Raw genomic sequence first — 17149 nt, 5'->3', positions numbered from 1 at the left:
GGCCAGAGGTGCAGTGGTTTGGGAGTCAGCCAAACTGGAGCCGAGAGCTACGCCAGGACCTCTGCGCCCCACCCTTTCCTCCATCACCACTTCCAAACCTCACACTAATGATGGCTCTGACTGTTTTAAAAACCTTTTTGCCTTCGCTTTAAATACAACTTCCTCCTTTAGCTACCGTACTGCCGACAGTGCCTTTCCTATGTGGAGAGGGGGTTCTTTAAAAGGTCTGGAAAGATGAGGAAAGGAAAGCACACACAATGGAAAGTGCATTCAGAGACAGGTGTCTGCTGTAGTGGTCTGCGGTGCACGAGCCCCTCTCTGGTCTGCAGGCCCAGCTGTCGCCGGTAAGTGGGTTAGGGCAAGCAGCCACCGGAGTTTACATGCTCCAGTGTTCAACCTCGCTCCACGCTGAAAAGGGCGCCTGCTAAGCAAATAAGCAATAACGATAAATCTGAGCTGGCTTTGGGCATCCATCATTGAGAAAGTGGGTCACAGTTTTGATAGGCTAGGAACTCTTGCCTCTTTCTGCCTCTCTTTTCCGCAGACGTCCCTCTCTCTTGCTCTCTCCCACTTTTTTTAACGCTGCATGTTGCTTTCACTTGCTGGTCCATTTTCTCACTAGCAGTCCACCAGTGAAGCAACAACTTTTCCAGCTCTTTATTCCTCTTCTTCATAACTGCTTGTGGAGTTTGGCAAGCACTAAAACATTCCCTAATCTGACATTGATGGAGGGAATGGAGTCATATGTAGGGACCAGTTTAACAAGAAACTTGATGGGCTCTTTTGACTTTTGACTTTAACTAACAACTCAGCAATGATCCTATCCCGGTACCCTAGGAACCTCTCAAAACACATTAGCAACCACATAGCAACGCCCTGGCAAATAGCTTAGCATCATGGCTGAGACTCGTGCACGAGTATCTCATATTTCCCTTAGAAACTGTAAAAATGTAGTCCTGCAATCTTTCTCATTGTGTGCAGTGCACTCTTGTATAGAAGAACAATGAGCTCTGTTGGTACTATTGTCTTTCCTGCTTCAGATGAATTTTCAAAGTCTCAGTGGTTGTTAGTGGGTGGATTTATGGTATATCGTACATTGTCATTACGTTTAACTTAAAAGACTTTAACTTGTGGCAACTTGTGGATCAGTTGAAATTTAATAAACCGTCTCGGTCTCCCTGAACAGCAGCAATGAACCGAAACTACGCATAGCATGGCATATATTCCACTCCTATACAAGTAATTAAATTAATATAAACATGCGAATAGTCGACTAATGGCTTAAATGAACGACTACTATCGACTAGAATAGGCATAATCATCCTGAAGTGGAGGAGGGATCCATCTACATTGGTCCGCTCATCTCTCTCACTAATTCTCTTATTTGTGGAATTTGTAGCTTTTTAATAAAGTTCTGTCGTCCCTCCCTTCACCCTCTACTTCCCTCCCCCACTCACTAGACTGATTTCCTTGTCAACAATTTTCTGTCTCTCTCTCTCTCTCTCTCTCTCTCTCTCTCTCCATCCTTCCCTCCCTTCCTCTCGCTCGTCTCCATTTCCCAATGCCAGTCTCTCCTCCTCTGGCTCTTCCTCTCTCACACAATGTTTATTTAAGCACTTTCACGGTCACTGCATTGTAATCTCATGGGACAAAACTGCCCTTTCTCTTTTACACTCCTTCTCTCTTTCTCTCTCTCTCACACTCGCTCCTTCCCTCTCATCCTATTCTCTCCTGGTAACCTTCTCTATCTCTCCCTCAGCCCCTACTCTCCATCTTTCTCTGTCAAAACGTTTCAAATTCAAATTCAGATTGGTTTTTCGTGAGCTGAAAGGGCATGAAAGAGTGCTGGTACTTGGCAGCCTTGAGCTTTGTGGTGCGGTGGCCAGGCGGAGAGCCCGAGGAGAGCCAAGCACCTCTGAACATGATCAGGTCACAAAGGCCTCAGCCGCACAAAGAGCAGAACTCACTCCATACAAAAAGCAGCATATCCACAGCCTGCATTAGGCACACATGGTACAAAAGGCTCAAAAACGCCCCACACAAAACCCAAGAACCCAAACCACACATTACTCTTCTGTAAAACAAAGAAGAAAATGAAAACAATGAACAAAAAAGGCAAAGCGTTACCTTAAAAGATCTAATAAAAGGTATAAAATAAGTAGAACAATAAACCGAATTTAAATGACAATAATAAAATAAATAAATTAAAATTAAAATCAAATACAAATAAATTTAAAAAGAAATAAATTAAAAAAAATATATAAAGCATAATTAAAAATATTATTAATAATACAACTATAAATAATAAATCACAATGATAAAATGAAAATAATAAAACAAAAAATAATAAATATAAAAAGTGTAATGAAAAATAATGAATCAAATATTAATGTTACAACTAAAAAAAACTAAATTATAAATACATTTAAAATAACCCACCTTATTTTTATTGTAAAAGCAAAGTTCTCAGTGTCATCGCTTCCAGTTGTTTTAGCTATTTACAAAAACATTTTGTTAAGCTGCTAGATATCGCAAAGTGACATTTATCATATTATTTTAATTTAAACAATTGTTTATAGCACAAGTAGTTTTACTGTTTACTGCACTGTTTTATTCATCATATATATATATACATTAGAAGAACTTAAACTCATCCAGAATCAGTTGGCTGAAGTGAAGCACCAAGGCCACCATTAGCTGTCTGTATACAGGAGGACGCACTTCAAGTACAAAACTCTTTTAAACAGCCCACACAATACTGAACAACAGCCGAGCCGTGGGGGAGGCAGGGCGAGGGTGGGTTCAAGGAGAACACATGTTGTGTAGCCATGGCTTCTCCCATGCCCCATGCAGAGAGCGAATTATCCACTTAATTTAGGATTACAGACAAGCAGCTACTGCTAGAACAATGATGCCGTCTTTTCAGATAACATTACAAAACTCATCCAAAGGGGGATCTTCAATACAGCTGCCACCTCATACTTATAAGCGGGGGCGTAAGAAGGATTCAAATCGTGTGACACATTGATGCATGGGAATCGATAGTTTTCTAATAATAGTGTGGTGGGATGAATATACTTTTAAGTATAATGCTATGCCCCATCTTACAAGCATCATAACAATGATAAAGAATTTGCAGATTACATTAATTCTTCCAAAACTACCTAATCTCGGCTGGTAGTGGAAGTATATTTAAAGTCTCAGATACATGTCTATAAATTTAATTTCAAGGGAAAAAAGCACATTTGACCCCATAGTCTGCACAATAATGATGGCAAAGCTGCCAACCATATGAGAAACGGTACGGGGGGCTCTGCAGAAAATCTGTTCAGTGTGTTCCAGACACTAACCACCAGACCTGCTGGATGAATTGGACCCAGTTATCATCAGCACTGGTTGTTTTGATTGTGCTCTGCTTCAACACAGAGAGGACAAATCTGTTTAATAACCGGAGAATCGTGAGCTGCCGGTTTGAGGAACTGAAACGGTTATCAAAACACTTCTATCAGAAGGACACACCCAGAATAGCACGTGCACACAAGCTGAACCCTGGCACACATGGCGTCGCCACAGCGAGCGTTAGAGCAATGCGCAAGAAACCAGCATTCCATGCATGCCACTCTAGACACTTGTACAGGTATCTCCTAAACTCCTACTGCACTCAAAATCAGAGAAAGAAGAGACACCCCACACACGCCCCAATATATAAAGAACATTACAAGTCATCCTCCCACATGTATAATCAAACAATAACAAACATTCCAACACACAAAGTTCACACCTATATACAGTAAAAAGAGTCATATATACAGCAAGTTCAAATCAATTTCTCTAATAAATTGGAATGTCATTACAATTTTGTAATTGATCAACAGCTGAGCGCACACACAGACACACACATCACGGAATTGTCTATTAGATGCGTTTTCATCTGGAAGATGTATTTTTAAGATTGTTTGCTCATCTGCAATACATCTCTAGTACCGTAGTACGTCATTCCTGTCAGATGTTAACCAGACATTTAGAAAATGTTGTTAAGATGTTTATGATTTAGAATGTGTGTAAAACTGCTCTTTTAAAGATGTTTGTACACAACAGATGTTTTCAGTAGTTCAGTACTCTTGGTTAGTTTGGTCCGGGCCAAAAAAAGTAAAAATAAATTTCGTCCTGGTCCGCTTAGCGTTCAGATTGGCATTTTTTTTACACCGAACCTAAAGGCATATGGATATGTTCATAACCTGATCTGCTTTTATGGAGTATATTTCACGACGGAACTTACCGAACATCCAAAACAATGCTGTGTTCTGGGCTAATGGCGCTTTTCCATTACCAGTGCCAGCTCGACTCGCCTTGGCTCGCCTCGGCTCGCTTTTCGCTCCGTTTTCCATTGCAGAAAGTACCGCCACAAATAGTACCCGGTCGTCATAGCGACGCCTTTCGTTCCTCGTTGCCCCATCAAGCTCTCGCTGGATCCTCTCTTCGGCAACCAAACAAAGGAATGTCTGCAACTCCTCGTTTGACCACGGCGTATTCTGAGTTGCCACAATAATAGTAGTAAGTTTAGTAACTATCTCTGGCCAAACTATTTAAAAATGGCGGGGTTATTCTGGATACTCCATCTGGCGCGTGCAATGATGATGCAGTGAATAGTGACGATTCTCTCTGACCAATCAGCAGTCGGCATTGTTTTGGACAGGAATCCCTCCATCACACACACAAACGATCTAATGCGAGAAGACGCGGTTCTGATGCCTGTACCGAACTGTGATGGGCAACATCCCGACTCTGACGAGAAAAAACAGGTATTCGTGAGCATACTTTTAGGGTCGCATCTTGTGACATCACGTCCCATTTTTGGTTCGTTTACATGTCTTTGGTCCGTGTTGCGTTCATATTTCATTCGAACCGCGCCAGAGTTCGTTTGGAAGCGGACCGAGACCCATCTTTTTAGCGGCCTCGGTCCGCTTGTTTGGTGAGCACCAGGGTTCGGATGGCAGTGTTCACACTTATTCAAATGAACCGCACTACCAGAGCAATCGCACCAGGGTTCGTTTTAATCTAACCAAACATGCCAAGTGTGAACACCCCCTAAAAGACATCTTGGAGACGTACGTGTGCCATCTACAATATATGGATAAATATATACTGGATCTAAAGATCACTAATTTACCTACAACGAACCAAACCCGCTCACATTTACACCTATTTACTGAAAAGAAATGTACACACAAATCTTACAAACTCACAATATGGTAATTTTATGATACACACTATTCCCGAAATGTCCTCCCTTTAGGGTAAGCAGCATGACGAGTGTGTTTCTTTCCACGACTGCACAGTGACAGTGATAGTAATACCTGCTGACATCTCTTCCTCCCTGCCTTCCTCTCTCCCTCTCCTCCTCTCACCTCACCCCTTCTTCCCCAGAGGGGCTCCCCAACCGATGCAGGCGCTGAAAACTGTTGATTCTCTTCCTGACATCCCTACATAATGTGCTTGCCTCCTTTCTGCTCATTCAGAATGGGCATAAATGTTTTTTTCCTTCTCAGCAGAGAGAGGTAAGACAGATCGAAATGATGCAGGGAAGGTTGGATTAGCAGGATGTCCAGTGTGTGGACTATAAAAAGGAGGAGGAATGATTAAATTGTAGAATAAAATAGGAGTTAACAATGTACCCATTTCAAGCCAACGTGAAATGTTGTTCCATCTTTCTTTTGTAATGTCTGACAGTATTCAACAAGATTGAAATTAGGGTGAGACTTTATCCATCGGGAATTGACTGGAACTAAGGCCTCAGTGACATTAGCAAGGAAAGTAGTTTCAGAGGAAGAACATGATTATGAAGACAAGTTAGTTTTTTTTGTTTGGAAGAACATGCACTGATGAATCATTTACAATAAGACCATGAACATGAATTGATTAAGAAAACAGGGTCAATTTTGATTTCATGTTGACTTTAAAGGGGTGATGCAGGAATCAGATAAGTAAATAGCTACTTTTCAAGTTGCAAGATAAAGCGTGGAGCGTAAACACTATGATAAGAATAAAGAAGTGGTTTGACAGGAAGATAAGAGTCTGAACCACAAATCAACACGCACGGCCACTTTACACACACTGCTACCCTTTAGTCAACCACAAATGTTAATGTGTTCACCGACACAAATCGCTCTTCATAAACTATTATGCATGCGAGGTCACAACACAAAGCCAAAAAAAAAAAAAAAAAAAAAAAAACACTCAAACATGACAGCTAGAGGTCCACTTGGTTTGTTCACAAACAAAATATTGAATCAATTGGGTTAGGACACTACACTGTCCTATTCTTCAGTCATATCTACATTTAACAGCCTACTCGGGTATATTGAGACAGAATAACAGCTAATAAAATAGTGATATGTTTTGCTTTCTGGTAATGAGTAACTAAGAAGGCTAATTAAAAAGGCTGGACTATTGGTTGGTATATGATTCACTTTTTCTATTGCTAAAAGGCTACTTTACGGAAATATCTTGTGAACAATCATTGGCCCTTTAGTTTTCACATTGAAAACAACAAAAACTATTCTTGCCTGCAATAAATATTTTGTTTATTATAAAATGGAAACTCACAGAATACACATGATTCCTTTTAAAGGTTTGTTTTATCAATTCATCTGTATTTAAAGCACAACAAACCTGATATATAAATGTACTCATTTTCACATTCATTGCCTTCTCTTTCAGAATATAGAGTATGTATTATAGATTACCCAAAAATACAAAATACAATACTGTTCAAAAGTTTGGGGTCAGTAAGACTTAATGTTTCAGAAATAAGTCTCTAATGCTCACCAAGGATGCATTTATAAATAATAATAATAATTCCAAAATATAGTTAAAAAACATAATAATGGGAAATTAAAATGTAATTTATTCCTGTGATGGCAAAGCAGAATTTTCAGCAGCCATTACTTCGGTCTTCAGTGTCACATGATCCTTCAGAAATCATTCTAATATGCTGATTTGTTGCTCAAGTAACATTTCTTATTATTATCAAGTCTGAAAAGACTTGATATTTTTGTGGAAATTATAAATAGAAAGTTCAAAAGGACATCATTTGTTTGTAACAATGTGAAAGTCTTCACGATCACTTTTTATCATTTTAATCCTATTAGCCTGGATGCCAGCAGAACTTAGCCCCGCCCAGGGGCGTAGAATTTAGTAGGGACGCTAGGGACGTGTCCCTACCAATATCCAGTGACACTGATATATCCCTAGCAATATTTTCGATCAAAACTTTAAATATATTAAATATTGATGTCCCCGTCCCCACCAATTTCAAAATCAAACCTACGCCGCCCACAACATTTAAGGGTGGGAAGTTCGGTCTGGACTTGATCCGTTGTGAAGAAAGTATGCCCGAACCAAAGCTGTTCGGACCAATCAAATTGTCAGAGCGGGCTTTATACGATGATGGACAGATGATCAACCGTAACGTAATCATCCACGTCACCAAAGAGCGCTTGGGTTGAATTCGTTTATAACAAAGAATGGCAGCCACTGGAGAATTTAGATGTGTAGATTCAGCCATCGCGTGCGTCTGTTATAGAAGATGTAGACAGCGCATTCATTTTAAAAGAGGAACAGAAAACCGCAATCAAGGCATTTGTCGATCCAATTGAGTGCAGAGGCATTTTCTTTCCTGGTTCGGTTGAAACGCCCCATAATCACAGCCCAATGGAGCAGTATCAGATATTCTGACTAGAATCTGAGTCTGACGACATCAGGCTAGCATCCTTTCTGAATAAAAGTACTTTTTAAAAAAATGACTGATCTAAAACTTTTGAACGATTATGTACAATTTAAATATGCTCATGCCGATACAACTAAAACAACACAAAGAAAATGAAAATGGAAAATGAGTAAATGATGGTCATGGAATGGTGGAGGAGGAAAAAGAGAAATAGAAAGTGTCGGAATTTCACAGACAGACATCACAAGCCTGCAGGGGTCTATATAAGGTCTAGCTTAAACAGTATATCAGGCCAGGGCACTTCTCTCCTTGTCTCTCAGATAATACATGTCCATTTGCAGCAAAAAGGGGACACCACACAAGATCAAAGTCTCAAAGAGACAGAGCATCCTTTACATCCTACACAGGAAAGAAGCTGTGTGTGTGTGTGTGTGTGTGTGTGTGTGTGTGTGTGTGTGTGTTTCCCTAGAGAAAGTAGCTTTTCCATTAAACAATTCTGCATGTGTAATATTGAAAGCCAAAACAATAAGATTTCCGGTCCACATTTGATGCCTCACAACAAGCAATGCTAGAAACGCAATATCTCCCAGCCAGGCTAATACGATTGCACAAACACAGTAAAACCCACATATCCCGCAATAATTCAGTTTGCTTGCTGAAGTGTTGGCGCAGGTACTGAGTTGGAGGTATTTTCAAGAGGGCACCCTGAGGTTAAGTTCCGTGGAAAAAGAAGAACACTGTTCTCAGTTATGAATCCTCAACCATGGCCATATTCACCCCTGCATTCCTCATCAAACACTAACCGGAGTGAACAACTCCCCAACAATATGACTACAAAAACCTGTCCTAGTGAAAATATGCATGCATTGCAATCACCACATGCTGTGTCTTTACGCTTCAATAGCATTAGGGAGGAGAACCAGTTGAGCTGCTTACTGTGCATAATAAAATATATTTTATACATAGGCCTATAAAAGCAAGGAGACTGCTTTTGTCAGGGCTTTTGTCAAAAGCAACCAAAAAAAAAAAATATTCTTTACCATTTAAAACCCTTTGTGGCTCATATCACCTCCAGTGTTTTCTGTACCCAACAATGAACAAACAAATGACTGTTATGAACTAGTTTTCAAACAGATTTGAATGAAACTCACTCAATTAGTGAATCCCTCAGAGCCATCAAGTTCACAACTGAAACATGATAAAAAAAAAAAAAAAAAAAAAAAAAAAATTATATATATATATATATATATATATATATATATATTTACAAAAACATTAATATTTTAGCACAAGGACATCATTACAACCATCAAGTCAGAAATAGTTTTACAAAATATGTTTTTTTATTTTAATAAGGCAAATACAATCAGGATCACAAGAGAGACATCAAATTGGAAAAAGTACACTACAACTACAAACCATTTTAGTTAAGTTAAATCATCATAGTCTAGTCTTTATATTACAATGTCCCTTTATCACAGCACTTAACAGATATTAACATTGTTAGAAGATACAATAAGAAGCAATCAATGACCTGAAGAGTTTTTCAACCACCAAGTATTTCAAAACCAATTCTATAATTTGGCAACTAAAAAGTAATTTAGCTCCTAAATGTTTCATTTATGGAGCAAGTGGCTGTTTTGTCTTGGCACAAGAACACAATTTGCTTGCAAGTCGGCAGAATACTCTGTGTGGCTCCAAAAATCCTTTAACAAATATGAACCCATTTCTTTAGACATCAGGAATTTGAATTTACACATTGAACTTAAAACTTCATTTTATCTCCCAAAAGCCACATTCAGGCCACTGGCTGGCATACAGACTGGCAACATACTCGGCCTCTAATAACGGAACGGAGCATGCATGCGCATACATCTGTGCACAAAACCAGGCATGTAAAGGATAGGGAACTGGTGAGTGATACTGATGTGGTCACGCTGAGAGAAGCGCTATTGGCCAATATGGAGGTGTGAGATAATGGAGTGCATTTGCTGATAACATCTGTACGGTGGGTATTAGCCAAATATCCAGGCAAGGCAGAAAATATAGAAACTCTCTCTTCGCTGTGTGCAGCGGGACGGCTGGGAAGCCGGTCCTGCGCAATCACACAGAGAAATCTGAAACTCATATAATCACTAAATTACAATATTAAACAGATGACAGAATATGACTTTCTCCCAGGTAGACTGAAAGGTTATCCCTACCAGGTCTGGCCAAATTCCACCGCTCAAGACCCGTTTTATAAGATTATATCCGTTTCATGCTCAGTCCATCAACTTATATCGGCTGGGACTTCTTCAAAGAAGCCGATTGGACCTCAGCGAATCGGGAACAAGCCATAGGACAGAGTCTGTGTGTAAAGTCCCTCTATGAAGCGCCAAAATCTCTTCATACCCACTGGGCCAGGTGGCCTTTACAGTACAGGCTGATAGGAGACCACTGAAGAAAAAGGAACATCTCCTGAAAGATGCACAGTTACAAATTTAGCAATTTCAAAAGTAAGTTTTCAGTCACATATGTAAGCCAAGAAAAATATTGCGATACAAAGAGAGAAAAATGTGCCATGGGAAAAAAGTTACATGCGAATTAAAAAGCAGAGGCTATATCTAGCAGTGCGAGGGCATGTTTCTCGGAACATATTTCATAATTACACAGCAGGGAAAAATGTGATAAGCACATAGTTGAGGCTGTCGAGTACAAGGTTGAGGAATATTTCCTGTTTTCGCAACATTTTCTTTTGATTTATGCAACCTAACTATTTCTTAGGTCATCTACATTATCGGGAAATGCCTGTTCATGACAATGCGTTGCAGATTGCTGAAGGTTACGGGCAGGCGCTGGGCAGGACAGACGAAAACAAACATGCAGTAAATATAGCTCCACTCATATGGATAATTATATAATCCACTACGATGCATTAAGCTATACAGTCAACCACATAATAACCAGCGAGCGAGCGAAAGCAGCAGGGAGTTCACTTTCTTACTTCCTTCTGAATACGAGCCTGAGTGTGATTATTTCTGAGTAGGTTTGTTGATTACAGTTCACAGGTTCTCGTAGCTAATGATTTATAGAAGTAGTAGGGAGATTATCCGAAAACTGTGGAAGTCCTCGCCAAGCACAGACGTGCTTAGGGGTCCAATCACGGCAGCCCTGATTGAGCAAAATTACAGTTGATCTTCAAGCTTTAATTTAAATTTGCATGCGCATGGGTGCGTCCGCCCCCGTGCTGCCTGAGAGGTCCGATCCCGCCTCTCGCTGTTGAAACACGGAGAAAACGTACTATGTTGTATTTGGGATGTGTGTATGGGGGGTTGATGTGCGCTTGTATGCATGAATTAACACTCACGCAAACACACAATCCTTCATTATGCACAAACGCGTTTGAAATTATTCAAAGTTCCTTGGGTATTAATTGATGGTTTATTTCAAGATGAGCAATTAAAATAAATACTGTTTTTTTGTTGCAGTAAAACACATAGCCATGAGAGATAAAAGGGAGATGTTGAAAACGTGGCACTCTGTATTTCGAGAGTATTAGAAATGTGCTCGAACTTGTTGAGTAAGTGACTCACACACACAAAAGACGAATACACTCACATTACAGATGTAAAAGGTAAGTTGAATTTGTACAATGCAGGGGTTTAATATCACTGATGTATGAAGGTTCTGTCGTTATTTACTCTAAAATCTGCCTGACTTTCTTCTCTGGAGATATTCTGAAGAATGCACCGGTCACACTTTTCCATACAGTTGATTGAAGTTTTCAGGTTTCAAAAATGCAGCAAAAGCATCACAAAAGTGGGCCATACTATATTCCAGGCTTCTGAAGACATACAATACATTGTGTGGAAAAAATAGACTTATTCACTGAAAATCTCATCAGTGCAGCAATTCATGAAGAAATCTTTCCTTTGAGTTGGATCTTTTCAATGAATTACAGTAGCTGATCCAGTTCACGAAACAGGTCTGAAAGATTCGTTCAGTCCTAGTGTTCTGTTCACTGACTCTACGATTGAGTCACAGTGATTAACAGCCCATTAGAGGGGAAGATCAATGAAGCAGTGCTAATATTTATATACTATTACAGCATTTATTAATATTCAGAATTAGATTGTCACATTTCCAGTTTTCATATTAATTAAAAAATTTGTAATTTTTATTTATTTATCATTATTATTACTTTTATTCATATTTCTACTTATCTTTATTTTTATTTCAGTCATTTGAGTTCAACTTAAACTTGTCTTGTTTCAGTTAGTGGCCAAGGCAACATTTCTTATTTTTAAGTTTTTCCATCTAATAATAATTGTATATATACCCTACAGAACAACAAAACTGTGATTAATAAATATTTGGTCTGAATCTCTCACAAAGATTAGTGCATGAGTCATCTTAAATACTACTTTATGATGCATTTTTGAAGTTTGAACGCTTCAGTCATTCAATAGAATTGTAAGAGTGACCAGAACAGTCTTCAGAATATCCAACCCGATCTCACGAGGTGGCTAATTCGCACGAATTCATACGAATGACCTACACCTGACCCCGCCCCTAAACCTACCCATCACGTGGGTTTAGACAGATCGTACGAGTGTGGTTGTACGAATTAGCCACCTTTTACTCACTCGTATACGAATTGGTCGTGAGATAGCGTTGGAATATCTCTTTTTGGTCTTTTTGTTTTTTTTCCAGAGAAGAAAAAATTGAGTGGGTGCACAAAAAAAAAGTGTGTGTGTGAGTTAAGTCGTTGCATCAGGTTTCAAACTTTTTGGTTACGATCATAAGAAAACATGAGGAAATAAAAGGGCGAGCAGAGAGAGCGTGACAGATAAGAGCAAAGCACACGTTATAAGCTTTATCCACCTGGCTGGCAGGCCATCTAAAACGTCAACTGATAAACGAAAAGCAACAAGTTTCTTAGCAGTTCACAGCTCAGTTACAACTGAAAGGCAGGAGTGGAGATTAAGGAGGAGGAAAAATATAAAAAACATATATATTTATCACACATACACACCAAACCAACAGCTAGACAAACCCAAAAGTCTTTCATTTCTCCCACTCTTTCTAGTATTGATGTGATGAAACATTACATGACTACCTTGCAGCGCTCATGTATCCAGAACCGAGCCTCATTAATCTGGTTATATTGCACTATTTGGTGTAAACAGCAAATCAATGTCTGTGCAATGTGTTCATTGTTTGAAGCGCTGGAGAACCTTGAAGCAAAGGAGTTGAAGTTTAGTCTGCAGATGCCTTTACCTAAATCTGTGTTAATAAACCACATCATGCGTAACAAGACTAAACACGACTACACACCAACCTTGACTGCAAGTGTCGGTTTGTGTACGTCAGTGAGACCACAAGCTAAAAGAAAATTAATCTCTCAATCATATGAATAATAAACTGCATGCCTATTTGTTTTAACTCTTTCTCTGATGAGAAATTAATGAGCTATGACAAAGAAACCAGATTCAAGTTTAACTATTTGCGTGTCACTACATGAGGCCTGTCGCTGAAAAACATGTCCATATGGAGAGCTTGCCATGTCCGAGTTGTTCCGAGAGGGGCGGAGCACAGCTGTCCCTCCAGGCTGTCCTAAACTCGCACAGCCAATCCAGACCGAGATAACACCTGGAGTGGCAGGTGAACGTGCCATCAGTCTAACAAATGACACCAATTAAACTATTATAGAGCAAGACAGAGGACAGATATGTGGCACTACAGGAAGAGAGCTGATTAGCACACATCATTAACATTGATTTATTTAATTAGTGCTACGTTCAGCACTAATTGATCAAACCTGGAGAAAATGTTCACCAGACTGTAAGGAGCCGGAGGGCATTGGATTTTACAGCATATAGCTGAGATACAAAAGCTCGGACCCTTGATCCCAATTAATGAAATTGGAACACAGATACACACGATAATTACTAACTGCTGCCGCTTCACACCAAAGCTGTTTGTTTATCTTTTGTTTTGATCCTCTTTGTTTGTTTTCCCCAATCAAATTTTCAGAGTCCGAAATCGCCAGTTAATTTCGTATTATTACTATTCTAGTATTTATTACTGTTTTTGAATTAGTCTTTATTTTTATATTTTCAATTTTAGTACATTTTAGTAATTTTTTAGTTTAGTCTTAGTTTAATTTATTATTATTATTATTATTATTATATATTCAGTTTTAAAATAATAAACTCATGTTATTTCAGTTAGTTACCAATGCAACATTTCTAATTTTCTTTTTAGTTATTAAACTTAACGTTTCTCATCTAATATTTGTATTTTATTTCAATTAAAAAAGTTATTTTTATTAGTTTTAGTTAATAAAACCACTGGGAATTGCACACTGTGAGAGTACTCCGCATTTGATGAAGAACTTCTTTGACCATTTTAAAACTAAAAGTATGTTTTATACAGTAAGTATGCATGAAGTATGAATACAATCTGGACATCCGTCATGCCATCTAACCTACAACCTCAGCTGCATCGTCATTCCCTGTCATTAATAAATATGACAACCCTCTTCCATGGCCTCATTTAGGATAGAAATTGTCCGATGGATTAGCACTTCAGAATCTCAGCCATCTGAGATTTTTTTTGCATACCGATTTATAAGTATTGCGAATTCAAAACTACTAATCATTTGACAACCATATAATAGGGAAGTAGGCATATTCAGATGTGGGGAACCAGCCCGATCTCACGGCAATTCGTACAAATTTTACGAGGTGGCTAATTCGTACCAATTCATCATACGACCTCACTCGTACAAATTCGTACGATTTTTGTTAATTCGTACATATTTTACGAGTTACCAAATTCGTATGAATTCGTACGAATGACCTACCCCCGACCCCGCCCCTAAACCTACCCATCAAGTGGGTTTAGACAAATCGTACAAATTCGTACGAGTGAGGTCGTATGAATTAGTACGAATTAGCCACCTTTTAATCACTCGTACGAATTTGTACAAATTGGTCGTGAGATAGCGTTGCAGGGGGAACAGTTTCCACACTTAAAGGTGCAGTAAGTGATTTCTGAAAAACGCTGTTGAAAGTGGATTAGACCGAGCACCACAACAAACTTGTAGCCAATCAGCAATAGGGGGCGTGTCCACTCATGATGGGAGAGGAGATAGAGTGAGTGAGAGGGAGATTTGAAGAAAGACTGTTGAAAAAGAGATGCCTGAGAGACATTAAAAGAGAAAAGATCAGATGAATATCAATGGAAAAAGAAGGGTTATGATCAGTCAAGAGCTTTAAGACGTTAATATTAGAAAAGCTTTCCAGCGCAAAGTTTTTTTGGGGTTGATTTAAGGGGCTGTTTACACGATACCGTTTTCAACTAAAAACGTAAAACATGCACGTATGCGTTTTGGCCGTTCATTTACACGACAAAACACAAACCTTTAAAAACAGGTTTCAAAGTGCAAATTTTTGAAAACGGTCTCCGTGTAAACAAAAACGCGAATTGCTGAAGACGATGACGTCATGCGTATTATGTTTTCAGTCTATAGTGTTTTTCATCGCCATCTAACGGCCTGGCAGAATACAGAGTTTTTAAGTCATTTTATGCAGATTTTGAATGGGGATCGTTTGACAATGGTGTCGTCCGTATGCGAAACATACAAATGAAAAACTTCTCCGTTTTAATCATATCGTTGTCGTGTAAAGGTACCCTCAAATATCAACAGTGTTCAACAATGATTCTCAGAAATAGCTTACTGTGCCTTTAATGCTGCAACATTTATTAACTGAGGCTTTGTAAAATGAATGAAAGCACATACATTAAACATATAATAATAATAATAATAATAATAATGTTATAATCAAAACTTCCATGGTCATGTGATTTAAAAATGGCAGCGCCCATTTAGTGGCAAACCACCCCATGTTTTCTTAATCTTCTCATCTCATGTGATTGTACATAATTTGCGTTAACTTGTAGAAACGCTGTTCATTTTTTTCTTTATGCATAAAACTTTAATTAGAAAAAAATACTGAGTGTACCTTTAAGGATTAATACACCAAAGTTTGGATGGTGGAAACGGTGAGGCATGGGAGGACACGTTACAACATTTAAACCCTTTAATAACTGCAGGTGTGTTTTAGGCTGCAGACATGAAGCAACACAAATCTGGGAGCGTTTTTGGGCTTAGTCACCTCACATTCACTGGGCTGAGCTCCCGAAGAGCACCGCGCGCTGAATTACGCACAGGGAAGGCAACCGCAATCCTGCGTAATGAGGTTCATTGGAAACCATCAACACGAGGAGTATGAATTAAAGGTAATTGTAAACTTACCGTGTGTTTGTAGTGTTCCAGTATACAACGTGTCTCTTTGCTGTGGTTGACAAAACATGTATAACCAGCGCCAGAAGTCTCATCATAGCGCAAACTCCAGAGCACCTTGGCACGTTCATGACTGAAATCGTCCAAGCCCTTGTGGGCCGCTTATGAAACGAGTTTAAACTGAGGTGAGATTCAGTTTTGAGTAAAACCCAGCAGAAGAACTTTACTGGGCTAGAAGAGAAACAGAATTCCCAAGTCGTTAGGAACTCTTTTACAAGAGAGACATATTCTGCTTACTAAATGCAACAAGAAGTTGCACGTTTTAGTTTATAAAGTCACAAAACATATGTTGACGTGTGCGACAAGTTCATAAAGAAACATCCTTGCGATTCTTTGTGACGTTTAGTATTTCCTTGTGAAGATTTGATAAGTAGTCATTCCACTTTACGCTGACATAAAAATAACTTCTTTTTCTTCAAATGTAGGCTAAATCCAGTGTTGGTTTATAAGGTCCAAGCTTGACAGCAACTCCAAACTTCTCATGTAAAGAGGAGACAATTGTTTGTAGTCGCGGGACGCTCTCAATCACGGCCGTTGATAGTTGACAGTGATTAGGAGTGACTGGAGTGCGTTTCTGGGCAGGGCGGAGGACACGGGTGCGTGAGCGTTGAAACTTTGAGCCAATCAATGATCTAAGGGGCGGGACCAACATTCCATAGCTTTTGAAGGTGTGCTGCACACACAGTGCCCTGACAGCTCCACTTTCGCTGCATATGGGACAAAAGTCTTTCAAGTAAGTTTCTTCCTCGTGAACTTTTGGCTCGTGCAGCCATTTTTCTTCAAATTAAACATTTTATAGGGGGGAAAGAACATGGGGAAAGATGCCCCCGTTAAAGGGGTGGTTGATTATGATGTCACTTTTTTAACTTTAGTTAGTGTGTAATGTTGCTGTTTGAGCATAAACAACATCTGCAAAGTTACAACGCTCAAAGTTCAAAGCAAAGGGAAATATTTTCTTTTAAATAAATAGCTTTTTATGGACTACAACAAACGGTTGGTAGTAGGGACTACACAACATTCCTCAGGGGGTCTAAGATGTGGTCATCTTACCCCAAGGGTCTAAATTT

At 39.1% G+C, this 17149-nt stretch overlaps 1 protein-coding gene across 2 annotated transcripts in view; it reads right to left on the bottom strand.

Annotated features, from left to right (window-relative positions):
• si:dkey-246i14.3 (ephrin A4) overlaps nucleotides 1-16643 on the bottom strand; it is a 47448-nt gene extending 30805 nt beyond the window's left edge. For both annotated transcript variants that reach the window (XR_008809067.1, XM_056267754.1), the window contains exon 1: nucleotides 16035-16643. Coding sequence is in view for 1 of the 2 variants with exons in the window: in XM_056267754.1 (XP_056123729.1) it covers nucleotides 16035-16153 (119 nt within the window). In the remaining variant the exon portion in view is untranslated. The remainder of the gene's footprint in view (nucleotides 1-16034) is intronic.
• Nucleotides 16644-17149: the final 506 nt, after the last annotated feature.

This window comes from Rhinichthys klamathensis, unplaced genomic scaffold (assembly GCF_029890125.1).
Source record: "Rhinichthys klamathensis goyatoka isolate OS25496 unplaced genomic scaffold, OSU_Roscu_1.1 h1tg000262l_1, whole genome shotgun sequence".
NCBI classification, from domain to species: Eukaryota; Metazoa; Chordata; class Actinopteri; order Cypriniformes; family Leuciscidae; genus Rhinichthys; species Rhinichthys klamathensis.
The sequence above is the reverse complement of the archived record's forward strand: the minus strand, read 5'-3'. Positions and strand labels throughout refer to the sequence as shown.